The sequence below is a fragment of the Sarcophilus harrisii genome, chromosome 1 (assembly GCF_902635505.1).
Source record: "Sarcophilus harrisii chromosome 1, mSarHar1.11, whole genome shotgun sequence".
NCBI classification, from domain to species: domain Eukaryota; kingdom Metazoa; phylum Chordata; class Mammalia; order Dasyuromorphia; family Dasyuridae; genus Sarcophilus; species Sarcophilus harrisii.
The window spans coordinates 686247475-686272161 of record NC_045426.1 but is presented as its reverse complement, the minus strand read 5'-3'; the positions used below and the strand labels follow the sequence as shown (position 1 = coordinate 686272161).

At 43.7% G+C, this 24687-nt stretch overlaps 2 protein-coding genes and 1 long non-coding RNA gene across 4 annotated transcripts in view; 1 reads left to right on the top strand and 2 right to left on the bottom strand.

The window, feature by feature from the left end:
- The window catches only part of DIABLO (diablo IAP-binding mitochondrial protein), a 7988-nt gene extending 4404 nt beyond the window's left edge, over positions 1-3584 (bottom strand). Inside the window, exons 1-3 of the mRNA XM_031948525.1 lie at positions 3518-3584; positions 1942-3194; positions 471-591 (exon numbers count right to left, since the gene is read on the bottom strand). Of these exons, the coding sequence (XP_031804385.1) occupies positions 471-591; positions 1942-1991 (171 nt within the window). The 5' untranslated portion in view covers positions 1992-3194; positions 3518-3584. The remainder of the gene's footprint in view (positions 1-470; positions 592-1941; positions 3195-3517) is intronic.
- Positions 1410-6862, top strand: LOC116420824. Of its 2 annotated transcripts, none has more exons than XR_004231276.1 (2): positions 1410-1578; positions 5407-6862. It is a non-coding gene; the product is annotated as an uncharacterized LOC116420824 (long non-coding RNA). The 2 variants fall into 2 exon arrangements; XR_004231277.1 differs by lacking the exon at positions 1410-1578 and adding an exon at positions 3566-3649.
- On the bottom strand, positions 5898-24687 carry VPS33A (VPS33A core subunit of CORVET and HOPS complexes). The gene is made up of 13 exons (XM_003761049.4): positions 24496-24687; positions 22453-22518; positions 21697-21824; positions 19165-19351; positions 16185-16301; positions 15482-15656; positions 13714-13907; positions 12094-12220; positions 10598-10665; positions 9665-9802; positions 9011-9148; positions 7984-8152; positions 5898-7565 (listed from the first exon to the last, which is right to left on the bottom strand). The coding sequence occupies exons 1-13, from the start codon at positions 24595-24597 to the stop codon at positions 7384-7386; spliced, it is 1791 nt and encodes a 596-aa protein (XP_003761097.1). The 5' UTR covers positions 24598-24687; the 3' UTR covers positions 5898-7383.

Sequence of the window (24687 nt, the reverse complement as noted above, 5' to 3'; positions counted from 1 at the left end):
AGAGCTAAAATGAAAGAATCTTTGTCTTCAGAGAGCTTACATTCTATCAGCATGATGTAAGTAGGGATAGGAGTGTAAAGAAAGAAGGGGAGTTTGGCAAGGAGACTAGTCAGGAAACTTTCTCTAGTGAGTAACAATAGCAGGACATCTGAAAGACTGGCAACTAAAGGTAACTATAAGATAATGGATTACTGCCTGAGAGATCAGAAACTAGCATAAAGATTATAGTTAAAGCTATTAGAGATTATAATAAAAATATAAATAATTTATTTTACTATTGCTATTAAAAAAAATGTTCAGGGATCCCAAAATGTTTCAGTTAAAACTTATTGCAAAGACAACCCTTCTTCTCCAGACACATGGCCACAATACCCATGGCTTCAATATCTCATGAAATCAGAAATTAAACAATTTTGAGCATCTTTGTTCAAGTATCCAAAGACAACACTAAGTATATCACTATACTTTACCTGTGCTATAGGCACTGCACACAGAGACACTCCAAAACCCACTGCCACTGTTTTGTGCCAGGGTCCTACCAAATCTGTTAAACGGCATCTTCTCAACCTCGTTACAACTGGAACACTCTGCCTGTATGAAATGTTAAACAATGAAAGAGAAGCCAAATTTGAAGAAAACTTCAAATTTTCAATCTTCAAAGGATTTCTTCTAATTTTTCTTTCTTTTTTGGGGGGGCGGGAGGGGAAGGAAATGCTAGGCATTCTTCTTTGCTACTAGGCCTAAAGAGCACTAGCCAGTCCAGTGCCTTTACAGCCAATCAAAAAAGCAGCCAAACTGACATTTTACCAAAATAGACTAACAGGTAATGTAAGCCAGCAATCCCTTGGGGGGATAATTAGCCATAAGCAGCCTCACCAAAAACAGAGGCACTCCAGGACACTTCAGGTTAGGAAAACACCAGCAAAGTGTAAAGTTTTCCTCTCTGAAAAAAAAAAGCCAGTCTACAGGGATTGAGGGCAGGTGCCAAAGAGCAATGATCTACACAGGTTTCCAAGGCTCACTTAACACCTGACAAGTCCTTTGAACCCTTTCAGTCCTCAGTCAAACTCTTGGGCCTGGACTTCAGAATGGCCTTTTGAGAACTTTGTGTTCTCACTTAACCTCTAAGCCTTAGCTTCTTCATCATGAAAAAGAACACTACAAAACTTGCACTACCAACACAAGGTTATGGGAGTGTTTTGTAAATCCCGGGGAGCTAAAGAAATTTTGAGTTATGGAAACTGTCCCGGGCCAGCAACGCTTTATTGTGGCGGGATCTCCAAGTAACTCCAGATCGGACTGAGGGTCACAAGGCTATCTCCTGGACCTACGAAAATGTGCTAAGAGGAATCAGTAAAACCCACCGTGACTCGGTAACTGTAACGGTGCCATGGAATGCTCGCCCACTGTTAGGGCACGAGGCGCTCTCCCCGCTTTTTCCCAGCAGCGGAGGAAGATGGGGGCTCTACTCTCCCTTCCATTTTACAGACCCGGGAATGGGCAGGGGCGGATGAGGATCTCGGTCTTGCTGGTTCCGCCCCCAAGGCCGTCCCCCAGACCCCGCCAGACCCCATTTCGGTAAGCAGAGCTGCCCCTAAGGGCCACGGAGCCGGGCAGTCTGAGCCCGACAGGCACCCTTCCTTCAATCAGCATTTATTAAGCTCCTGCTGGGTGGCCGGGCATTGAGCTCAGGGACCATCCCTGCTCTCGAGGAGCTTACACTCTAAGGAAGGTGAAAACAGGCCACACAGGGTCAGGAGGTTAGAGATCAAAGATCTGAGCGTACACCCTCCCAGACGCGATGGGCAGGACTGTGCGGACTGCAAGGCCCAGGGCAGAAAGGGGATGAGGAAGGAGCCGGACCTCGCTTCGTCGGGCTCAGGGGGCCGGTGACGGTTTGTCCCCGCCCTCTCGCGCTCACCGCGCGGCTTCAGTAAGTACCTGAAGAAGGAGCCGACGCTGCGGAGAACCCAGCTCCTCAGAGCCGCCATTCCACAGCGGACGCCGGGAAACGGATGCCGGAAGTGACGCGCCGCCAGGTCCCAGCACCTGATAGGACAAGATCACTCGGCTCCGCCTTTAAGGTGACGCAAAGGGGCGTGGAGCAGAGGAAGGATCCCTACGCACTGCTGCAACTGTCCCGTCCTCCCAGAAGGGGGAGGAGGAAGAGCGCGAGCGACTGTGGTTCCCTCCCTGATGGGAAGTGTGTAAGGAAGAAGCACACTTAGTTATTATGGGCCCCGATTCTAATGAAGGTGGGACGGGGAAGAGGCACCTTCTCCATTGCGAGCCCCGTCCCAAGAGACGTTCTCGCTGCCGGGGGTGCCCAATCTGCGGAGGGAAAAGCACGCGCGGCTATGGCCCCGCCCCTAGGAGCGGGGAGAAGGGGAGGAGGAGCTCTGGCGGCTTCGGGCCCGCCTCCAGTAGAGGGGGAGGAGAAGCCCTAGAGATCTAGACCCGCCTCTAGGAGCGGAGAGAGGGGGAAAAGGAGCTCTGGAGATTTCGGATCTCCAGGAGGGGGAGAGGAGACGCTCAGGAAATCTAGACCCGCCTCTAGAAGCCGCCGGGAGAGGGGAAGGAGGAACTCTGGCAGCTGAGGGCCCCGCCTCCAGGAGAGGGGAAAGGAAACGCTGGAGATCTAGGCCTGCCCAGGGGGCGTGGAAGAGGAGGAGCTATAGTGGCTGCGGCCTCCGCCCCCCGGCGCTTTGGAGCGCAGGGTCCAGGGTAGGAAAAGGAAAGGAAAGGAAAGGAGGGGAGGAGAGGAAAGGGAGAGGGAAGCAGGCGCGGGGAGAACACCCAGGAGGAGGATGACCGCTTAGAGGCTGAAGGAGGCCTGGAGCGCGGCGGGTCGAAGGTGTCTCCCTCTCACGTGGCTCTCCGCGCTCGCTGCCGCTGTGAAGTCGGAAAGTTTGGGCCGGATAGGCGCGCAGTCTTCGGGGCGGAGGGACTAGTAGGCGCGGCCCGCCGGCCTCCTTGGGGCAGCGGTCCGGCCCGGGCCATGACGCCCGGAGCTGTCACTTCAGCACCAGGAAGTAAGTGGTCCAGCCGGCCAGCAGCAGCGCCCCAATGAGCACCGTGTAACTGAGCAGCACGAAGGCGAGCAGCTCCCGCAGCGTCCGCAGCACGTGCACTGCCCACGAAGTGCGCATCGCGGCCCCACTCTGTTGGCGCCCGCCCGGCCGGACCGTCCTGCCCTGCTGGGAGGGGAGAGAAAAAGAGCCGACAGAGCTGGAGCTTCTCCGGCCGCGGGTCCCCGGGGCCCGCTGTCGGCTATTTCCAGCACCAACTCCAGGAGATTTAGCTCCTGATTCTGCATATTTAATGCGGTAATGGACGTTAATGGACTGACCCGTCAGCCCGGCCAGGAAGGGGCCCGCGGGGAAGGGGCTGCGGCTTGCTCGATTTACCCTGGACCGCCGCCCGCCGGGGAACAACGACCCCCCTGCCCAGCCCGGCCCGGCAGCTTTGGCTCGCTCGCTCAGCTGCCCGGACACTCGCCTCCCTCGCCCCCACCCACCTGCTCGTCGGAGCCCGGAGGCCGTAGCCGGCCTCTAGGGGCTGGAACTTAACTTCGCAAGACTTTTGGACTTGTCAGGCAAGAGCTTCAGCCAAGGTCTATCTCGGATGGAGAGAGGAGCACAGCCCGCGGGTGAGTGAGTGCGCACTGAGCCCCGGGAGCTCTAGGATGAGCGAGCTAGGAGGGGCCAAGGGCCGGAGGGTCCGCCCCCAATTCCTCCGCCTGCCAGTGTCCGGGCCGCTTCTGACTGCGTGGGTGAGTCCAGCGGGACGCCCCGAGGCGCGTCCCGCCCTTTCTGGCCTCGGTCTAGTCAAACTCAAACCCAAACCCAACCGGGTGTGGTCTAGGCGGCTCCTTCTATAAATAACGGGCGACCTCAGACTCGGAGCTGGGGAGGGCTCACCACCGCTGGCCAAGGTCAGATTGCACGAGGCTTCTGGGTCCCCGGACCAAGGCTGGTGGTGTCCCAGTGAAAGGGGTTTAGCTTTTGTTTGAGAAGCGGGGAGACGTGAGAGGGACACAGGAGGCTGAAAAGAGGGGCGATCCACAGTTACAGGTGGGAGGAACTAATGACTTTTGTGGGAACTGAGGCCCATAGGTCAGAGCTACTAAACGGCAGGATGTGACTCCAAATTCTGGGCTCTTTTAGAGCCGGCCTGAGTTTCCGTGATTGGGAAGAGGGAGTAAAGTAAGTGCAGCGGTCACACAAACCAGACATCTCCATTTCTATCTGCTCCATCTCCACCCCAAGCCGGGAGAGGGACAAGTGGAGGACCTAAGCCATTCCCTCAGCATGAGTAAAGCAAAGAATTCAAGAGCATGGGCACTTAGGAATGATTTTGTTTGGAAGGAGCATATTTTACAAGCGGAGAATCTTTCTTGACCTTTAAGCAAATAAGCTGGATGGAGAAGCATTGTCTATCAATCCTTTTCTCAACATCATCATCCAGGGCATAAATGGTTCCTTAATTTAATCAGGATCTCTTATTATCAAATTATTGCCTCAGCAGCAGCCAGGCCAAAAACAGGAGCAGAGCATTATCAAGCTTTTCAGGAAGCCTGTTAGCAGTAATTGCTCCTCTAGAGAGTTGGTCATCCAAAAAGGATTTCTCTGTCTGTCCTACCGAGAAAAAAAAAAAAAAAGAAGCCTGTCTAAGCTTCTAGTAAAGGCATTGACTTCTCACACAGCAAAGTTAATGCATTGAAAGGATGTTATTAAAACAGCCCTTGAATCTGACTATTTTAATGCATTTCTTGATGAATTCTTTCATCCTCTTCCAAGTTCCCTCCCAAAGTCTTCCTCTTCCTCTGTTCTGTTTCATATAAATGGAGTATCTCAAGTATAAGAACACTCAGTGACCCGAAGTTCACATGACATTGTGCTGGAAATACTTAATTCCAAATTGCCTTTTCATGCTACTAGATACTTCGGGTTTCTCTTTTTCTCTCTGAATCTGCAAGCTACTCCAGCCAATAACGTGCAAATTGGCAACTAAGTTGTCATTTATCATCTTCCAGTGGCTGGGATCACTGAATGTAGGTAGTTTACTCAGGACCAGATAGCAAGAGTGTGTCAGAAGGACTTAAACCCAACCGAATCTCCCCAAGCTGCCAGCTAAAAACACAACTGTTCTTCACTTGCACTATTTCCAGTAACCTCTCATCATGCTCAAATTACATTTATTGAGTGTAGCTGTCAGGTACTGTGTACAAGAAATATACTCTAGAGGGTAAAGGAATACAGCCAGGATAGGGGTCTGTACTGTAGACACTCTTCTACAATGACTGTTCTTGTCTGATGCTCACTGACATGATTAGAAAGATGAAAGAAAAGAAACTTGTTCCCTAGGTGCAACTGTTTGGAATATAAGAGTATATATTTTCTGCAGGTAAAAGGTTAAGCCATGATGTCCAGAGTGAGAACAACAGATGTTTTATACAAGCTTTTTCTGCTTCAATTCAAACAAGGCTGTGATGAGATCTAACTAGAAGACCTGGAGCCTCAAGTCTCTAGAGCCTTACTAGGAAGATTTTCCCAAAGGAACTAAACATGCTGCTTTTTTGGTTCCATTGTCAGTATAAAAAACAAATATTATTCTCTTGTTCCCATTAAAACTACAATTAATATTTGAATGGGATTCTCTGATTTCACCTAAAGTTGTACACAAAAATAAAACTGTGCCTATGTAGCCATCTTCTTTAAAGAACAATCAATTTAATACGCATGTCTCCCCAGCTACACAGAAGTCCAGACATGATGTAAATAATATATCCTTTCCAAGTATAAATGCACTCACTATTCACAGACCTCTTTTCAGTGAGAACACACCCTCTAGAGACAAAAGCTGCCCACGTATTGAATATACTGACATAAATGAGCTTTATATGGAATTATCAGTTGCCTTTTATTTATATACAAATGAAGTAGTTAATGTTTCTGAGTCTTTCACTGAATAACTTCTCAAAACCTGACTTTGCTTAGAGAATGGAGAAGGTGAACATTAGCACACAAAGAAAAAAGCAACTTGCCTGTAAACAGGAGAAGGCACAGTTAAGAGATAGGACTGAACTCTTAATTTGAACTCCTACATGTCAAAAATATTGGGAGAGGCCTGGGATCTTGAAATTTGGATTTTATAACATAGCTATAGCTGAGCAAATTTCCTCAGGATAATGAAGGATAAAAACTTTTTCTAAAATTTAGGATTGTTGTTTATTTCAAATCCTACAAGGATGAAGCAAGTAGACTAAATTAATTCCATTACTGTTATTTCAATCTAAATCTACAGTATTTCTCATCCTCACTATACTGAAGACTGACATTTGGTACCTAGGTATTTTGGCCTTCCAGTTTTTCCTTTCCTCATCTAATCAAGGCTTATAACACGTAAAAGTCCCACTAAAATGCGACTGATTTAGGTTCTGCTATTAACCACTCAGTAATGGAGGCAATACCAGGAGAGAGATATTAGCCTTTGCCACCAGAATCCTGAGTGAGCAGCAAGATTGGAAGACACCACCACCCTTGCTCCCTTCCCAGAAACAGCCGTCCCTCTGGTGCCCAGCTAGGAACTGAAGGGCAGCAATACCACTGTCAGCCCTTTCTTGGTGCTATTTGGGATTCAGGCTCCCAGTTCTCCCATATACTGGAAGGAAGACAGATAGGAAGCGGTTTGAAAGCATTCTGCTACCCACAAGTGCTGCTTTTGTTCCTGCTCTGTGTGACCATACTAGTCTAATTTCTGAGCTACTATGACCTAAAAGTCTTTAGCAAGAGTCACTGCAGCAACTGCAGATTCTGACACCACCCAGGAAGGCCATATCAGGAGCATCCTACAAAGTAAAGGGATGAAAGGAAAAATCCTCCTGGGTTCAGCAGCCTTTGGGCCAGCCCAGGCCTGCCCCCACTTACCCTAGCCATCCTGGGTGGATGCCCCTGGTCAGAGGTGAGAGATGGAGAGCAGCAGGGGGATGAGAGGATAGATTCTCCATTTTTATTTCATTCTCACTGGCTCAGAGCTTGATGTGCAATTCTCCTTGAACCAGCCCAATCCAAACAGCCCTGAGCCCCTGACATAATTCCTTGGGGCCTCTACTGAGGATCCCAAACTAAGACCATGGTGGTCTTTTGTTTCTTGTACAAAATGATTGTCTTTTGTTATTCTTGTGCCTTCTGAGCTAGAAAAGGAATCCAGAATCCGACAAAGAAAAGCAGAGCTCAAAGCAGACAATAACTTCACAGACGCTTCGTACTTCTGCCATTTTCTTCCACTTTCCTTTAACAGCTGTTTCCAAGAGGCAACTTCCTGAGGTCCTGCCTCTGGCCACTTGCTGCAGCTGATCGAGGATGGCTCAGTAATCCCAATTTAGAAAGGTTTCTCCATCAGGGATTCTATCCAACTGGTTCCATTCATTAGTTTAGTAGTAGCAATGACATATTCTGTACCTCCATCTTCCATCTGAGATAAAAATCTCAGGGCAGCTATTTCAGCATAGGTCACACCTCCCAGGAAAAAGACCAAAGTAACTCTGTTTTCTCCTTGTTGACCTAAAGATGGAGACATTAAAAATTATTCTCTTTATCATTAGCATTTCTTATTTCCTCACCCCCTACAATTTTACCCTTCACATAATAGCTTTGTAAACCTTAAATGTGAAAAAGTATTAATATTCCAAAAAGGCAGATACGATCTAGAACATATTTCATTTGAAACAGAAGACTTTAGATTTTATTTAATATGTTTTTTAAAATATCAAATACCAGAAATTCAGAACCTAGGAGTAGCAGATTACTTAAAACTCCTGAGGTAAAAAGAAATTAATAGCAATCAAGTACTTAAACTATGCATTAGTAGTCTGTAGAAAGGCTTTCGACACCACTTCCTAAGCCCTGAAAAGATGCATTATACAAACAACCACACATCACTCTGACATGTGTATATAAAGCAGAGAAACCTCTAACTCACGCTTCTTTTGCAACCCTGCTGGCAACTGCTGTCGTTCCTCAAAATGGGGGCCTGGAAGCATCTTCAGAACTTCCTCAATACTTCTCCATCCAGGCCGAGCAAGCAGCTGAGCTAGACGGACACTGAGAGGCGCATAGCCACTGTAGACATAGGATATGTCATTGGGATTCTGTTAAACAGTAACATAAAAGAGATACTCAGTACCTTCCCAATTCATTCCTGTTTATGAAGGATCCAAAGTACATAATCCAAAGATATTTTTGTCTTTGAAACAGCAAAATAAAAACGAGTGACTGACATGGGAAAGGAAGAGGGATCGGCAGGCAGTGAGAAAGAATAAGCTTTTATTAAGTACGCTTTGGATAGCTAAGTGCTGTGCCAGATTGAGTCAGGAAGAATCCTCTTCATGAGTTCAAATCCAGTCTCAAGACATTTATAATCTTTATAACCTTACACAAGTCACTAATCCTGTTTGCTTCAGTTTTCCTTCTCTATAAAATGGGCCAGAGAAGGACATGGCAAACCACTTCACAGCTTTGCCAGGAAAATTCCAAAGGGGTCACGAAAAGTTGGACCCAACAGAAACAAATGAACAAAGGAATACACTTTACAATTATTATCTTCTTTGATCCTCACAACAACCTTAGGAAGTAGGTTCTATGATTATCATTTTACAGATAAGGAAACTGAGGCAAATAAGTAAAGCAACTTGTCCAGGCAGGGTTACACAGCTAGGTAGTGTCCAAGGTCACTGAAACTGTGGCTACTGACAAAGCTAGGACCCCATCATCTCCTAGCTTAGCAACTCAGGGTCGACTTGGATAATAATGGGAATGAAGCCATCTCTGATGTATTCCTGGATACCTGAGAGCTGGCTTTCTAAGCCCTTTTAAAGGACCTTTAAGTACTGAAGGTGAATCTAGCTATTAAATGTGGTCCTGAGGCACAAGCCAGATACAAATAACAACATCACGATTTAGCATAGATCAATAAACCAGACAAGACCAAAGGGAAGGGGCTCATTTACCTGCTCGTTAACATCATCCATCCAGAGCCGCAAGGTTTTCCTGATCGTGGGGTAATTGTTTCTACCACCCATTTGAGGTCTGAGCAATCCGGCTTGCTCTAGATTGTTTAAGGTCAGCATGTGTTCATAGCCATATGTCTGCAACAAAAGGGTGTTTATACTGATGCCAGATGAGGAGAGAGGCTGATACCTATTTTGTCAGATGTGTCTGGAGTCCCAGGCTGAGACTAGCAACAGTTCTGTGCACCCTTACAAGACAGCTGAGCAAGACAACATTCAAAGAAAGCTCATTTGTTGTAAGGCTGGGCTCACATTATTTCTAAAAGACATCTTTAAATTTACCTTTTAAACTCTAAGGGGGTTTGAGGGTGTCTATTTAAATCAAGTAACAAATAGTGACACATCAACACAAAAAGAATACTGTTTTAAGAGGAGAAAAGCAAAGGCAAGTGAATATGTGTGTGTGCGTGTAAACACACATACACATACACAATACAAGATACAATTAAGTGGTAATCCTCTGTACCCTTTAGGTTCTCACGAAGTCTTCCTTGATGATAGTAAAACAACAAAACAGCAGCAGCCTGATAAAAATATTTGTGATGATTCTAAAATGTTTTCTCTGGGTTGGTACCAGTTTAAAAATAGACTGACCTGGAGAATTTCTCTTTTGTAATAATCTAACACTTTCTGCTTGAGCCCACTATTGCACACAGACTGAAGGCAAACCAGTCTTAGTATCTTGATCAATGGATGTTTTTGAGCAATGCAATCTTCAATATAATTGTTGACCTGGAAATATAAAGATACACGGTATTTGTTACTACTTTGGGCACAAAAAAATGTAATGCTGCTTTATTTCCTCATTATCATGTATTGCTTTAAATCCTAGATTTAATCCTGCCATATGTCCTTCAAAAAATGAGGGACAAAATTGCAATGTACTACTTCATTTATCAGTTATAACATATTTTACAAGCAATAAAAGCCTCTTGTACCTGACCAAATAGTGAATTCCATTAAAATGCTATGGGCCATTTGAAATGTCTATCAAAAAAAAAAAGATTCCCTAAAAGCTGTCCAGTGCTCAGGAGAATCTGGCTTGATTTACTTCAAGCACGGTGCAGGCTCATCTTGTTTTAAGCTTTATGGAAATGTGCTTGTAATATAGTTAAAAAAATAAAAACAAACTGCATTTTAAAAAAATCAATGAAATGTAATGCTTACAGGAATCTTATGGAATATTAACCCAATTCATCTTTCATTCTCATCAGAAAATGCTTTGAGGCTGGTTATGTAACTTTCTATCCCTCATGGTACACTACATATAGCAGGTGCTCAGTTAATAGTTGTTGATTGATAAATCTGAGTTTTCATATATTGAGATGATTTAAACATGTACAAACTTGTACAAGATAGATATATCTATTTATGGTAATGTACTGGGGTATGTCGAGACATTCGTCTCAATAAAGACCTCGAAACAGCTTATTTATGGGCCTATAAATATGTTTTTTGATGGTTAGTTGCAACTAAGAATCTCATTCCCATTCCCCACCTCCAAAGACAATTTTATAATATACATACCTTATCTGTGTCTATTCCAGACATAAATTCTTGCTCCACTGTTAACTTATCAAAGAAATCTTCAGAAGCTAAAAAAAAAAGCAATTTTATAATTTGAAATGAAAACGATATCTTTGTCTTCTGTCCATATAGGACAAAAATAAACTTTTGGTTCATGATTTTAATTAAGAAAATGACACAAAATGAGCAAAAGTTAGTCCAGTGTTATATTCAAAACAGACTTTATGATATTATTCATCTGAAAGGAAGCTTCCAAGAAAGGTGAGAAAATAATCCCAACACTTGTCAAACATATCAAAATAGAGCAGGGTACAGGGGAGGATTCAGGCAGAGAATTCTGGCCTATATTCCTAACTCACTGCATAAAGGAACTCTTTCTAGAAAACCAAAAGGAAATGGGTCACAAAAGGCAGCAGGCTCCAGAATGAAATAAATTCTCTGGCACACCCACTTTCCAATTTATGATTCACTTTGGTTTTAATGAATTCCTCCTAAACTAACATGAACACAATCAATGGGTGCAGTTTTACAATAATGTCAAATGGATAATACAGTGCAGCTGGAGGGGGATTGTCTTGAATCTTTCAAGTCTGTTTTGCATAAAAGTTGTAATTACATAATCAACAGACTGATGAGTGCAAAATGTTACACACCCAACCAAGCTTTTATTCCACTACCTTAAGAAGCTAAGAAATTTTATAGATGAATATGTGCTCCAGATTTTTTCACATTCTTTTAATAGCCAACTGATGTTTTGGACACTTCATCAGTGCAAAAGGAAAATTTCAAAATCCCCCAAATGACCAAACTCTTTGACTTGCTATAGCCCTTAAAGATAACATGAAAAGGAAAATAAGATCCAGCTACACAAAAAGCACTCAAGAGTTGCTTGATCTGTAACACCAAAACATTGGGAATAATTTGGTGTCCAGTGCCCAGAGAACAGCTTTGTCCACTATGATCTTGTAATGAATGGACTGGAGGGCAATGGTACTACAGGAAGTGACAAATGTGAAGGACATAGGAGATGAGGAACCCAAGATCCACAGACCCAGAGCCGCAAAGACATGAACAAGACGATGGTGACGTGTGAAAAAAAGACAAGGTTCAAGGGAAGGGAGCTTTCTATGTAAAGAGGGGCTCCAAAGGAAGGCCAGGGCACATGGGGGAAGGGGGGAGAGAGGCTGAATTAGTTTGATTTTAATTTGTTAAAATGTGGAGCATCACTTATTTATTTGATCAAGCTGTACAATGACTCAATCTCTGGCTGTTCTGATTGTCAGTTTGCTGGTAAGTGTTGTGCTTAGGCAGCACTTGAGAGCTGAACAAGCCAAGCTCCAAAAGGAGGCACTCCAGGGACGCACTTCTGCTTCAGACCACCCCAAATGGGGAGGCTTTCAGCACCAATTCTGTCCAAGCAAGGCAGACCCACTGGGCACGGCACTGCCCAACACAAAGCAGAGCCCATTCCAATGAAAAGGATGCCAAATACTCACTGGTAATGTCTTTGATCAACTCTGCGATGGAGGTGTGGTTTGCCAGCGACCCTCTTGCTGCTTGCATGTGAGGCAGCTGTGAAACAAACTGCTTAATCTCACCAACCGTCTTTGCATTGTGCCTTTCCTGAAAATAATCAAAAAACAAAGGGAAGGGCCGATTAAACGAGGGCAGGAGCTCACTCAGCTTTTTTCTCTCACCAGCCTTTATGTTCCATGAAATCCTCTAGGGCCTATCTCATGTAAAAATGAGAGAGGAGCCAAGTGTGCCACAGAATAACCAACCAGCCCAAGTCCATCTCAAAACTTAACAGAGAAAGTATAAAAAGCAAGCCAAGCACTCCACAGATGAGAAAAGCCTGTTTTCTTTTTTTGTCATCTTCCTTTCTATGGGAGGGAGCATGGCATGGAGGAAGAAAACACCGGGCCTGGAGTCAGGAGAGCCCTGAAACCTGGCAATACTGGGCAACGTGGCTAACCTCTCTGAGCCACAGATCCTCACCTGTCAACTACAGAAAGTGATATTGGCCCTGCCTGCCGCACAGAAATGTTTCAGGGAAAGCATTTAAATGCAAGTTCTCTTTGTGTAGTTCCTGAGTTTTAGAGCTGGAAGGAACCTTCGAAGACATTACTTCTCACTCTCTCATCGGAGTGATGCGTCCAGGGCCAATCAGCTCAAGGCCTCTGAGGCAGGGTACAAGGTCAGATCCTGATTGAGGCCCAAGCTCTCACTACACACCAGACCACTATGCAATGATGCAATCTGTATCCTTGGGGAAAAACAATAAGGCAATTAGGGGAGAAAAAAGGGAGGTCAAGACTACTGAGGAGGAACAGGGATCAAAAAGTGAGTTTCTTCTGTTTTAAAATCCACACAAGTTACTAATAGCACACTTAACTTTTTGTTAAACAAAACCTAGTTTCAATAAAATTGCATTTTAGCAGGAAGCTTAGCAATTTAAAACTCCCAAACTCTGCTGAAATGTTGTGCTTAATGTGGAAATTAATCCCCAATTCTCAAGAAACATAAAATATAAAAAACATATTCAAGAATAGACAAGGATGTCTTATTTCTAAAGTAAAATTATTCATAGCTCATCATTTTATTGAATTGCCAGATTAAAAAAAATAAATTTAACCAAGCCCAAGATAGATGAATGGGCAAGCAGAGGCAAGAAGGTGATAATGAAACACACAAATTAAAAACCCAGGGCCACCAGGGGTCTCTGTCTCATTATCACTTATCCCATCTCTTCTTCATTCTCACCCCTTTCCCTCAGGAAATTCTCTAAACTTAAGAAGAAGACCTTTTTTCTCACTAATTGGATAAATAGGATCAATAATAGAATAAGATGACCAAGTTATCTAAATCTGATCTAGGGTAAAGTTACCTCTCTCTTCAATCAGGAAGGGAAGAATGGACAGAGAGACAGAAAGAACAAAAAAATGCTACAAGTACCGTCAAAAGAGGTAAATTTAAAGTTTGGCTACCAAAAAGTTTCTCCTCCCATGAGCACTCAGAGGAACAAAGGAAGCCCCTTTAGGTTCCTGCAGGAAGTGCTTGCTCCATCCATGTCACGGGTCTCATGGGTGAGTGGACAGACACCGCAGGGACCTCACCTCAAATGCCGCCGAGATGATCTTGGCTTTCTTGCTCAGGACTGAGCCCACAGCATTGAAGTTTTTGTCCCTGATCTCAGCATAGAGCTCTTCTGCAGAATTGAGCTGAAGCTTCTTGGCTTCCGTGGGCAGGTCCTTCCCACTTTCTCCCTGTTTCTTGGGAGCAAACTTCTCTGGAGGTAGTTTCACATAACCTAGGTGGACAAGGGAAAGGTTCCTGTGCAGAGCCACTTGAAAAGTCCACATCAAACCAGCAGACACAGCAGAACTTCTCGCCCCTCCTCCCCCAAGGTCACAGGAAGTGCTTACACAGAATGTATTACCCTTCCCTAATAGGCTTGTCCTAGTAGGGCCTGGCCTTTCCTTGGGGTTTCCGCAGCCTTCTGGCCTCCCTAATGCTATGCACAGACCCAAAGGGTTCTCTGGCTCTCCCCAAGCTCTCTGGCAATGCTCTCCCAGCACCCTCCCCATGTGCTGTGGTTCTCTTGCTGGTGAACTCACCCACCTATTTCCCTGGGTTCAGTGTCACCTCCATGAAGGTAAACAGTCTCCACATCAAATCAATCCTCCTGGACTGCAGCCCCAGACTGCAGACCACCTGGTAGGCCTCCCCACTGAATGTCACCTCCAACGGGATCGTTTGAACCTCCCCCGCCCCCACGATGGCACCGAGCGCCTCCTGGTTCCTGGGCAGCTCACGGGCATCTCTGTCTCTTCACCAAGCCGACAAACAAGTTGTCAAGATCTGCTGGGAACTCCTTCTCCTCCACTGCTATGGGCCCCTGCACTCTCTGCTCTCCTCCCATCCCCTCCTCACCTGCCTCTCCTCTCCAGGGACCTTGCAAAGGCACCAAGCTCTAGGAGCAGCTGTTCAGGAAGATTTGCTCCATTTATAAGCACAAGCTGGTGCAGGGGGAGCACTGGGCCCGGAGTCAGCCTGAGATACACACTAACTGTGTGCCCCTGAACAAGACATTTCAATTGTCTGCCTCTCTTTTCTCATCTGTAAGATGGAAATCATCTCATCGCCTGCCTCCTAGGGTGGACGTGAGGACCAAATGAGAACTGTCAAGTATCGACTAAGCTCAGTGCCTGGCACATAGTAAGTGCTCTACAAATGCCAGCTTTTATCACCACCAAAAGCAGTTTTGCAATTCTGCATTCATGTTCTCTACACTCTTGTGAGACAGATCTCCTTTTAAGTGTCTGTCACACTGCCTCTCTGCTCCCAAGTGCCCAAGGCCGCAAATCAAAACAATTCTGCCCAACCTCTGGAACAGTCACTATATTATTCCCATTCAACCAATCAGATTTATTCCTCCTAAACACAGCTCTATCCCAGCTGGATGGGTCACCCACTGTGAATCCATCCCAAATTACTTAAGCAGACCTTCTTGCCCTCAGCTCAGTTCCTACCACATTACCATGCTGATGACATGTCACCAGGTATGGAGTATCTTGGACTGTTTCTTGTCTACTTCAGTCTCTCTCCTCAAAGATAATTTAGCTCCTCCTAGGTTACTACAAAGCCTCTTACATCACTTTCTCTTACATCATTCACACCCTTGCATTTCCTCAGGCACGTCCCAAGTCAAAGGTAAAGGGAGTTTTTTCAAGATGCTTCCTCATTTTAATTTTTTCCTATGGAAATGGCCCTTTTTGGAATGATTACATTTTCAAATGCCATACTTTTGAAGGTGTTGCTGAATCTGCATCTTGGGGTAGCAATTGTTTCTTAGACTTCCCGAAGAGATTTGGCTCGACTTACTATTTTGAATGCCATAAATTTCATCAATGAGTCCTTCATATGTAAGTTGAGTGGCTAGCGGGGTTAACAAGTCAACATTACGGTCAAGCAGCAAGAGAGTATCAAAAACGGGAAATATCGAATTTTGGCTTCCAGTGAACTCTCTTTTCATTCGGATCATCATATTGGCCACTTGCTGAAAAAAAAAAAATTAAATATAATGGGTCTCTGTGGGAGCTAACATTTAGATTTGGGCAACAAACTGAGACAGTGAAAAGATAAAGAGTCAGAAAATATGGAAATGGCATGACTGAGCAGAGCAGATTTTCATTATGGTATCCCCTCCCTGAAAGGAATATTACTGAATCAAAAGTGGATCTTACTAAAGAGGTTATGAGGGGTGGGAGATTGACTAGATGACCCATAAGATCTCCCTTTTAACTTGAAGAGATTGTGAGACTTTGGCCTAAACAAATTATAGAAAAGAGCTTTTTGGGGGGTGGGGAAGGGAAGGCTGGGGAAAATTACTCAAGGCACTATCAAAAGAAGAAAGAAAATTGAACAGCATTTTCTCATACGTGAAAAGCCAAAAATCTCTAATCAAATATTTATAGGGAAGTCATTAGAACTCCCAAAGAGCAGCTTAATGGACTCTGCTGCTACAGCCCCCAGTTCCACCAAACAGTCCTACTAGAAGCAAAGGAAGTATAGAATAGTCCATTACCCGAGCACATTCCCCTTTGCCAAAGATCTGGGGGATGGTTCCGTACAAGGCTTGCAGAGTCATCAGTCCTTTGGCTGCGTGGTACAGACTTGTCTGGTCATTCTCCAAATAACATTCCTAGAACAGAGGGAAAACTTGATCTTTATTACCTTCAATTTCTTAGGTGCCAGCAGATGTTCATGATTGCTCAGTAGAAGGAACACAGTTGTAGTTTCTGGGTACATTCTGCAATCACCAATGATTAAAGTTACCACTCAACACTTTAAGAAATCCTTTCTATCACAAACAGCAACCTTTTTTGTAGTGAAAACAATCAAGGTTTATTTTATGTTTTTATATGTGAATTCAAGTATCTCATTCTTTAAAGAAAGGCATTCTAGGTTCCAACTTATTAAACTATCCCATTGCAACTATCACAATCCCATACAGGGTCTTGTAACTAAATGTGGTAAAATGATGATTTATTATCAGTAAATGTTTGATTTATATACTTATTTTATAAAATTTAAGCCTGGGTTTACTTAAAAATTTCTCAGGTGAAAAGGAGTTGCAAAAGAAGCCCTGGTCTAGGTCCTGAGACAAAGCAGTAAACTCTAAGTAATCTCTCAGCTATGGAAGTGATTTTTCTAAAGATGTGGGTTATTTAGCAATAAAGTTCTCACTGATGTCTTATCTTTTTGTTGTTACCATATCAGTCTCCTGATAATAAACGAAATTGAGTACAATCTTTTTAAACAATGATTTTTTTCATTATTTCAAAGAGGACTGTCACTCTATGTACTCACTTATGTTCCTTTTCTATATTGGACAAAAAATAAAGTACTCCCCAGTCTGCTAATCAGAACTCTAACTTCTCCATGCTATTTTATCCCTTCGGTGACTGAACAGCAAAGCCTGGGCAAAATGGAATGGAAAGTGTAAGGAATCAAGGAGACAGACAATTGACAACTCTCCTCCAGGCTCCTTCCAATGACGGGAATTTGAAAGAGGAAAAAATCAAATAGACCAGCAGCTCTAGGGAGCACAGGAGATTTGTTAATTTGACCATTTTTTGAAATGTAGCAGACCAAAGTTCAGAAGCAATAAACACACAGGGCTCCAGGGAGCCACAAGGAACCAAGATGAAAATTCAAGGGAAAAAAATCTGAAAGCATTTCCCAGTATTTCAAAGTGATTATCATATCCTGTCCTATTAATCCTCTCTTTTCCAAAGATTTAAAAATCAGAAACAGATCTTTAATACTAGACTTTTTCCCCCCTTAAATATGTCAACTCCATATGCTTTACTTAGCCATCAGATTTGAAATTAAAGCTGGCCTTAAACTTTTCAATTACCACTTAATCAAAATCCATTATTTCTAAAACTCATCAAACACATAATTTACAAGTCAACCCACAAAGGGATAGGGCTTCAAATTCTAAATGGAAACAGGCGAGTTTCCCTACTATGGTCAAGTAAAAGAAAATAGCAAGGTCTCAACAAATTCTGTCATGCTATGACAAGTTGGGGTTTTTCACCCACAACTACTGAATCATCTCTAGGACGCTAAATATAAGAAATGGGGAAATAAAGGTTCACCATTATTGAATGAAATTTAGTGACACAGTTCAGAATCTAACAAAGATTTCAAGTCCTTTATCTGTTAAACATCCTCAGGTGTCTATCAGTCACACGTTCCTTGTGAGATAAATCATGATTATCGACCCATTTCAGAGATGAGCACACAGTGAAAAAGAAAAGCTGGTTTTTCTCTTGATTTGTGGATAAAAGAAGAACAGAACTCAGGACACCTTTCTAGACTACAGTTTTTGTCTTAAACCCCCAGGCCAAGATCTTGTAAGTCCCTTTAAGTGGCTAACTTTTCTTCCTGAGGATCAGTTCACATGATGTCATTATGTATTTCAGGCTCTGAAGTGCCACATCAACATAATGGCAGAATTCAAAACTGCACATCTGAAACATGTGCATGTGAAACAGTCACAAAGCAGCCTTTGTATGGGAAGGGAAAGCTCCTCATCCCCTAAAAGGAAGAATGACAAATTCTTGTTTCTGCAGGGAGAACTGCCTGTATTGCTTTTAGTCTCTCTCTCTGGTCCTATTTGATGTTCAAAATCCCAAGTGAACCATGGGCTGGAGGTCAGGGTGCAGACCTCTGGATACAAGGTGAAGTACAATCGGTGATGTTGCCTGGACCCTAAGGTGACTGAACTCGCCCAAATGCAGCCCCCAAAAGTGCCAAGGGGTTCAGGGCGCCCAAGATCCTGGGAGGAGATCTGACGCATCATCAGGGAACACTAACTTCCACTTTGGTACTATTTCAACATTCAGGCCAGTACCCTCACTTTCCTTCCCCCACTATACCAACACCACCATGGTACAAACTGGTTTGACTTTTATCTCAATTTATTGGTGGTAAAGATAAACCCACTAAAGCTTCCTTGCCATAACATAAGCAAAGCTTTCAACTCGTTACAAGTCTGAGCTGGCTGGGTTCGAATTCCAAATGCAGATATTAAATAAGCAATTCCCTGTTTGCACATTGCCACCTGATTCAGTCAGGACCGAAAGTCACATCACCAATTTCTCCAAGGTGACAACACAATTTTTTAGTAACAAAGATTTCACGGACTTTATCTGCTACGCTTCTTTAATTCCCAATGAACATCAGATCACTTTGGGGAGCAGCTGCTGGGCTTTGGGCACTATACAGACTGTAGTCTTCTCTGAGTATTCCTGAACTCTCCCTTTTCCAGCAGCTATTCCAATGAGCACAGCTATCTGAACCTTCTTTATTCTATCATAACTTCTAAATTTTTCTTAGATCCTGAGAGAAACTAATAACAAATCTTTTCAAACATGAGAAAAAATACTAAACAAAACTAATAATAACACCTGATTATCTTTCAAGACATGAGATCAAAGCTGATACATAAAGTCAGAATGTTACTTTTCCTTAATAAAGATAATAAAGACACTTACTTTAAAAGCACTCTCAGATTCCATGGATAACAAGTCGCCATCAAATGGAATGAGGTCTAGACTGTATTCTTCTCTATGAATAAAAGACCCCAGAACACCCTGATCCTTCAAACGCTGTTCACACAACAAACTCCGACGTGGGACAAACAAAATGTGGAAATCTCTTGCAGGGGAGCGTCTATCTTCACTAGAAAAAACCAAAGTGCTTGTTATATTTACATCTCGAAGACAAATGGCTAAAGGCACTGGCATTGGTTTTCCTCATAGAAAAGGAACACAGGCATATATACAAATGTAGTATTGGAAGAGGGTACAGATGAATTGCACGTCCTTTCCCCCTCCCCAGAACTTGATATAACACACAGAGCACCTGACCTGGAGTTAAGAAGACTTGAGTTCAAGTTTAGCCTCAAACAGTTTCTCAATTGTAAAAGGGGGGGGGGGGGGGGGGGGGGGGGGGGGGGGGGGGGGGGGGGTAGAAGAGAACAAAAGCCTCTACCTCTCATGGTTATGAGAATAAAATGAAATAATGTTTGTAAAGTTATTAGCATGGTGCCCAGTACACAGGAGGTGCTTAATAAATGCTTATTCCCTTCCCTTTTGGGCTTATCATCCATTTTGAAATCTTCTTTAAAATCCTTTAGGTTACATTTTGTAACAATAAAGTACTGCGTTTAACCTTGTAGGAAGTCCAGTTTAAGGAAAATAAATGATATGCAAAAGCTTACAACAACTTATTAGCAAGATAATACACTGTGACCAAGTGGGATTTATACTAGGAACGCAGGGCTACTTCAATATCAGGAAAACTACTGCTATAATCAACTATATCAATAATGAAACCAACAGAAATCATGATAATTCCAATAGATAAAGAAAAAATTTGATAAAATACAGCACCCATTCCTAATAAAATAGTAGAGAGCATAGGGATAAAGGGATTTTTCCTTAAAATAACAAGCAGCATCGATCCAAAACTTTCAGCAAGCATTATTTGTAATGGAGACTAGTTGGACACATTCCCAATAAGATCAGGCTAAAACAAGGATGCCCACGGTCACCCTTATTATTCAATGTTGTACTAAAAATGTTGGATTTAGCAATAAGAAAAAAAAATTATAGGAATTAGAATAGGCAATGAGGAGATAATATATCATTCTTTGCAAATGATATGATGATATACTTAGAATCCTAGAAAATCATCCCAAAACTTACCTGAAACAAACTTTAGCAAAGTTGCAGGATAGAAAATACATACAAATCATCAGCATTTCTACATATTATTAACAAAGCCCAGCGGCAAGAGGCAGAAAGAGAAGTTCCATTTAAAATAACTATGGAAAATAAATGATGCTCTGATTAGATCAAAACAGCAACACAGAGAGAACCTCAGATTAAAATATTCAGCAAGTTTCTGAAGGATTCTTTACTTCGCTATGCTGCTTCTCCTTTTTCTCACTAATGACTCCCAATATATGTTAGCATCTAAGAGTCTTTCAGTGCACTTCAATTCAGTTAACCAGTGCTGATCAAAAGCCTATTATGTACGTGTTCTGGTAGGCTTTGTATCGGGAACAATAGACAATAGGAAAACTAGTACCTGACCTAAACAATAAGGACATCATCTTCATCACTATAATAATAATTATTATGCCTCATGAACCCCGAGGGTTATAGGGAAGCTTGTGTAAAGGGAATGATCTAATTTTAGTTCTGGAAAAGTTTTGCTTATTTTTTCTGACATGTAAGGAGCAACTCATCTACTTTCAAGGAAAGACTGGGTCTGGGAAACAAACAGCACATCAGATCTAGGCAAGGATGTTCTTCCTCTAAAGAATCTTGAAGAAGTTTAAGCACTCTGGGCCTCAGGTCCCTTCTAACTCAGTGGCTGAGGGTGCTGGCTCACCAATGTCCCTTTCAATTCTAAATCTTGAACTCTGATTTAGTATATCCTTGGTAAAAGGCTCCTTTCAGGCACCTTAGATCCAGCTTTCTTCCTCTTTTAGCCCCTGCCCAACTCCTAGTCATTTCAGGAGAGCCAGCATCACACCTTTAAAAGGGGCCACACAGAAGGACCAATTCAGTACTTCCTACTTAATGCTTTATTGAAAAGGCAGTGTGGAACAGTGGCCCTAAAGCCTTGGTTTGGGATAAAGCAGGAGGATCTAGATATGAATCCTGCTTCTGATGTTGTAGTGTCTGAGGAGCTTGGACTGAACAATCTTCAAGGTCCTTTCCCACTGTAGCTTGTAGTATCACTTCCTTCCCCAAAGGCTTTCCTTCAAGAATCTTCTAATCAGTGCAATGATACTAGATGATCAGCTCCCCTGTTCCTCACCTCCTCTACCTATATCCTCTTTCTAGGCTTAATATTCTTGCTCTAGCTTAGCCACTCTCCTTCCCTATCCATAACAGCCATCTCACATTCTGAATGTACTCCATATACCTATGCTGTTTTTCAAAGATTTGAATGTAAGAATTATAGCCATCATTTTATTTTAAAATAAATTTAAGATTTTCCCCTTTAGATACCTGAGTACGTTTTCAGCAATTATATCCATCAATTCTAGCCTGGGTCTGACAAAAAAAATGATGTTCTTGACATCAGCTGGAGGCAGCCGACTTCCTTTAAGTGTGAACATTTTTTCCACCTCATGTTCCTAAGAAAACAACAAAAGATGTAGCTGAAAACATGGGTTTGAAATTGAATATTCGATTCAACAAACACTTAAAAGCACTTGCTTTAAATGAGTTTAGCAGCATAAAAGTGCAACTATAAAATATTGAGTAGTTAGGCAGCACAGTGAATAGAGTGCTGGACATGGAGTCAGGAAGACTCATCTTCTTGAGTTCAAGTAAGTTCTCAAGACACTAGCTATGTGACCCTTGGCAAATCACTCAACCCCATTTATCTTAGTTTTCCCATCTATAAAATCAGCTAGAGAAAGAAATAGCAAAATCATTCCAGTGTCTTTGCCAAGAGAACCGCAAATGGGGTCACAAAGACTCAGGCACGACTGCACAATAATAACAAATCACAACATAAAGGACTATGAGTATGTTACAATTTATACAGTATTGGACTGGTGGTCGCCTTGGTAGGCAGCGATATTAGCAACATTAGCTACAGCATCTCCACCAAAAGTCATGGGCATAGGTGGGTACTAGTAACAAACACATAACTTCAGAGTCTAAAAGGAATAGAAAACATGTGCTCTGTGGAAGTTTATTAGGAAATTTAAAATAAGACATTAGCCTCTCCTCCATCAAATCCTATACTTGATTTACCTTCAATAAGGAATATTGTGCAATCAGTCCAAATGGTCCTGTTAGGTATTCATCCCAAACTATTGCCTGTAAAGAGAAGGAAAACTCTATTACTACAGTTACCATCTGCAGTTTCTCTCAATTCAATTCAATTCAACAAGCATTCAGGAGGCACTTTACATGGACCAAACACACACTCAGATGCTGATGATACAAAGACAAAAACCAAAAATCTCTATCCTCAAGGAGTTTACGTTCTATTTTGTATTTTCATAACACACACAAAGAAATACAAACACCTGCTTGAAATGTCATAGATTTAACCTCTCAAGCCAAATTTCTATTGATTGCAACAGCAGAACACTCCTGTGCCTCCAAGAACAATGATCTAGCAAAGCATGTCATAGAAAAGTTGTGTATCATCACTGCTGCCCTGCCTCTGGCCCAAGTGAATTGGATTCAATATTTATTACGCACCAACACCATGCTGGAGTGTAGAAAGAGCTAGGAAGGCCTGGGTTTAAGAGCTGCCTCTGACACTCGCTGTGTGAGCCTGAAAGTTATTTCTCCACACAACTCTACTATTGTTACAAGTTGCAAAGAGGCTTGCATTAGGAGAAGGAGTTTTCTCATGGGGAGTTCCCTAGCCTGGGGCTTCTTAAACTTTTTCTACTCAGGACTTCTTTTCACCAGAGAAATTTTTATCTGACCCCATCCACTCCACAACATACAAATTATTATTATCAGTGCTTGATATGATTATCTAATAGATAATCATATAATAATAATTTTATGACTCCCATATTGTTATGAGACTCACAGTTTCAAAAGAAAGATCAGTGAAATCCAGGCCCTATCTCTATCCCTTAATCTGTGTTAGTAGACACTGCTGGATAGTAAGAATACCAAGACAGGAAAACAGTTCCTACCCTCAAGTAATTTATGGTCTAGGTATGGTAGTCAGTGCACAGATCAGTACAAAATACTCATATAATTGGGGGAGGGGCTAGAAAGAGGAGGCTGGATAACAAAGGGGAGGGACCAGGAAGAGTTTGAGTAGGAAACAGCTGAGTCTTGAGTGAATGCAAGTGTGGAGTTCAAGAGGCATCTCGAAAGAAAGAGCACAGATCCAAGTGTGTACAAGGGCAACCAATACCAACTTAAAACTCTTCCGTGACTGGACAGCAAGGCTGCTCTCTGGTTGCTTTGAAAACTGGCTTGAGCCTCTAGGGGGCTTTCTGCAAATTCAATTTAAAAACATGGTGAAGACCCAATGTGATGGGGGACACCCACCCAGGGCTCAATTAATACAAGCTCTTTGTGTTGGCAGAGTTGGCAAGTAGCACTCCATTTGCCTGCTTATCCATCCATCCATCCATTTATCCATCCACTCACCCACCTATCCATCCATCCTTCCAGTCATCCATCCATCCACTCATTCACCCATCTATCTATCTATCTTCTACCCCTCAGCGGGGCCACATGACACCAAGAAATAGGTCTCCATCTTGAGTGTTTGTGATTTGTAGAAGGAAGCAGTTTCATGATGTGGTGCATTCAGCATGTGCCCCAAAGTCCCTACAGCCCGAGTTCCCAACCAGATGTGGCCACATCCGTCCGTCCACCCATCTATCCTTCCATCCATCCATTCATGCGAGCATCCATCCACTCACCCACCCATCCATCTAGTCATCCACCCATCCAGTCACCCATCGCTCCTCCCTCCCCGCCCCCCCCCGGGCCCGGCCCCCGGGCGCTCTCCCTGAATTTACCCGCACCGCTGGCTCCCGCCAGCATCCAGCCCCGGGCACCAGCTGGCTCCGGGACCCTCCCCGGCCACCTGCTGGTGCCCCGGCACCTCGCCAGGGGTCGGGCAGAGGCCGACGGATGCAGACCGGCTTCGGGGGAAGGAAATCCCCTCCCCGGGAGATCTCCCTCCAAAGACATCACGGCCCGTGCTCGGGTCCGAGTTCGATACATTGCTACGGCTCGTGCCACGAACAGGGGGCGCTCTCGTTCCCGCTCCGTGCCTCAGTTTCCCCTCCCCGCGGGGCCGGGCCTCACCTTGCTGCCCGCGCACTTGTCCAGGAATTCGCGCAGCTCCCTCCGCACCGCCTCGCGCAACACGTTCAGGTTCACCCGCCCGTAAGAGAGGTGCGCCGCCATGTCGCAGTGGTCCCAGCCGGGGCCGGGGGGCGCCGCCGCTCCCTCCTTTTTTCTCCCTTTCCCCTCCCCGCGCCCTGGCACCCCCACTAC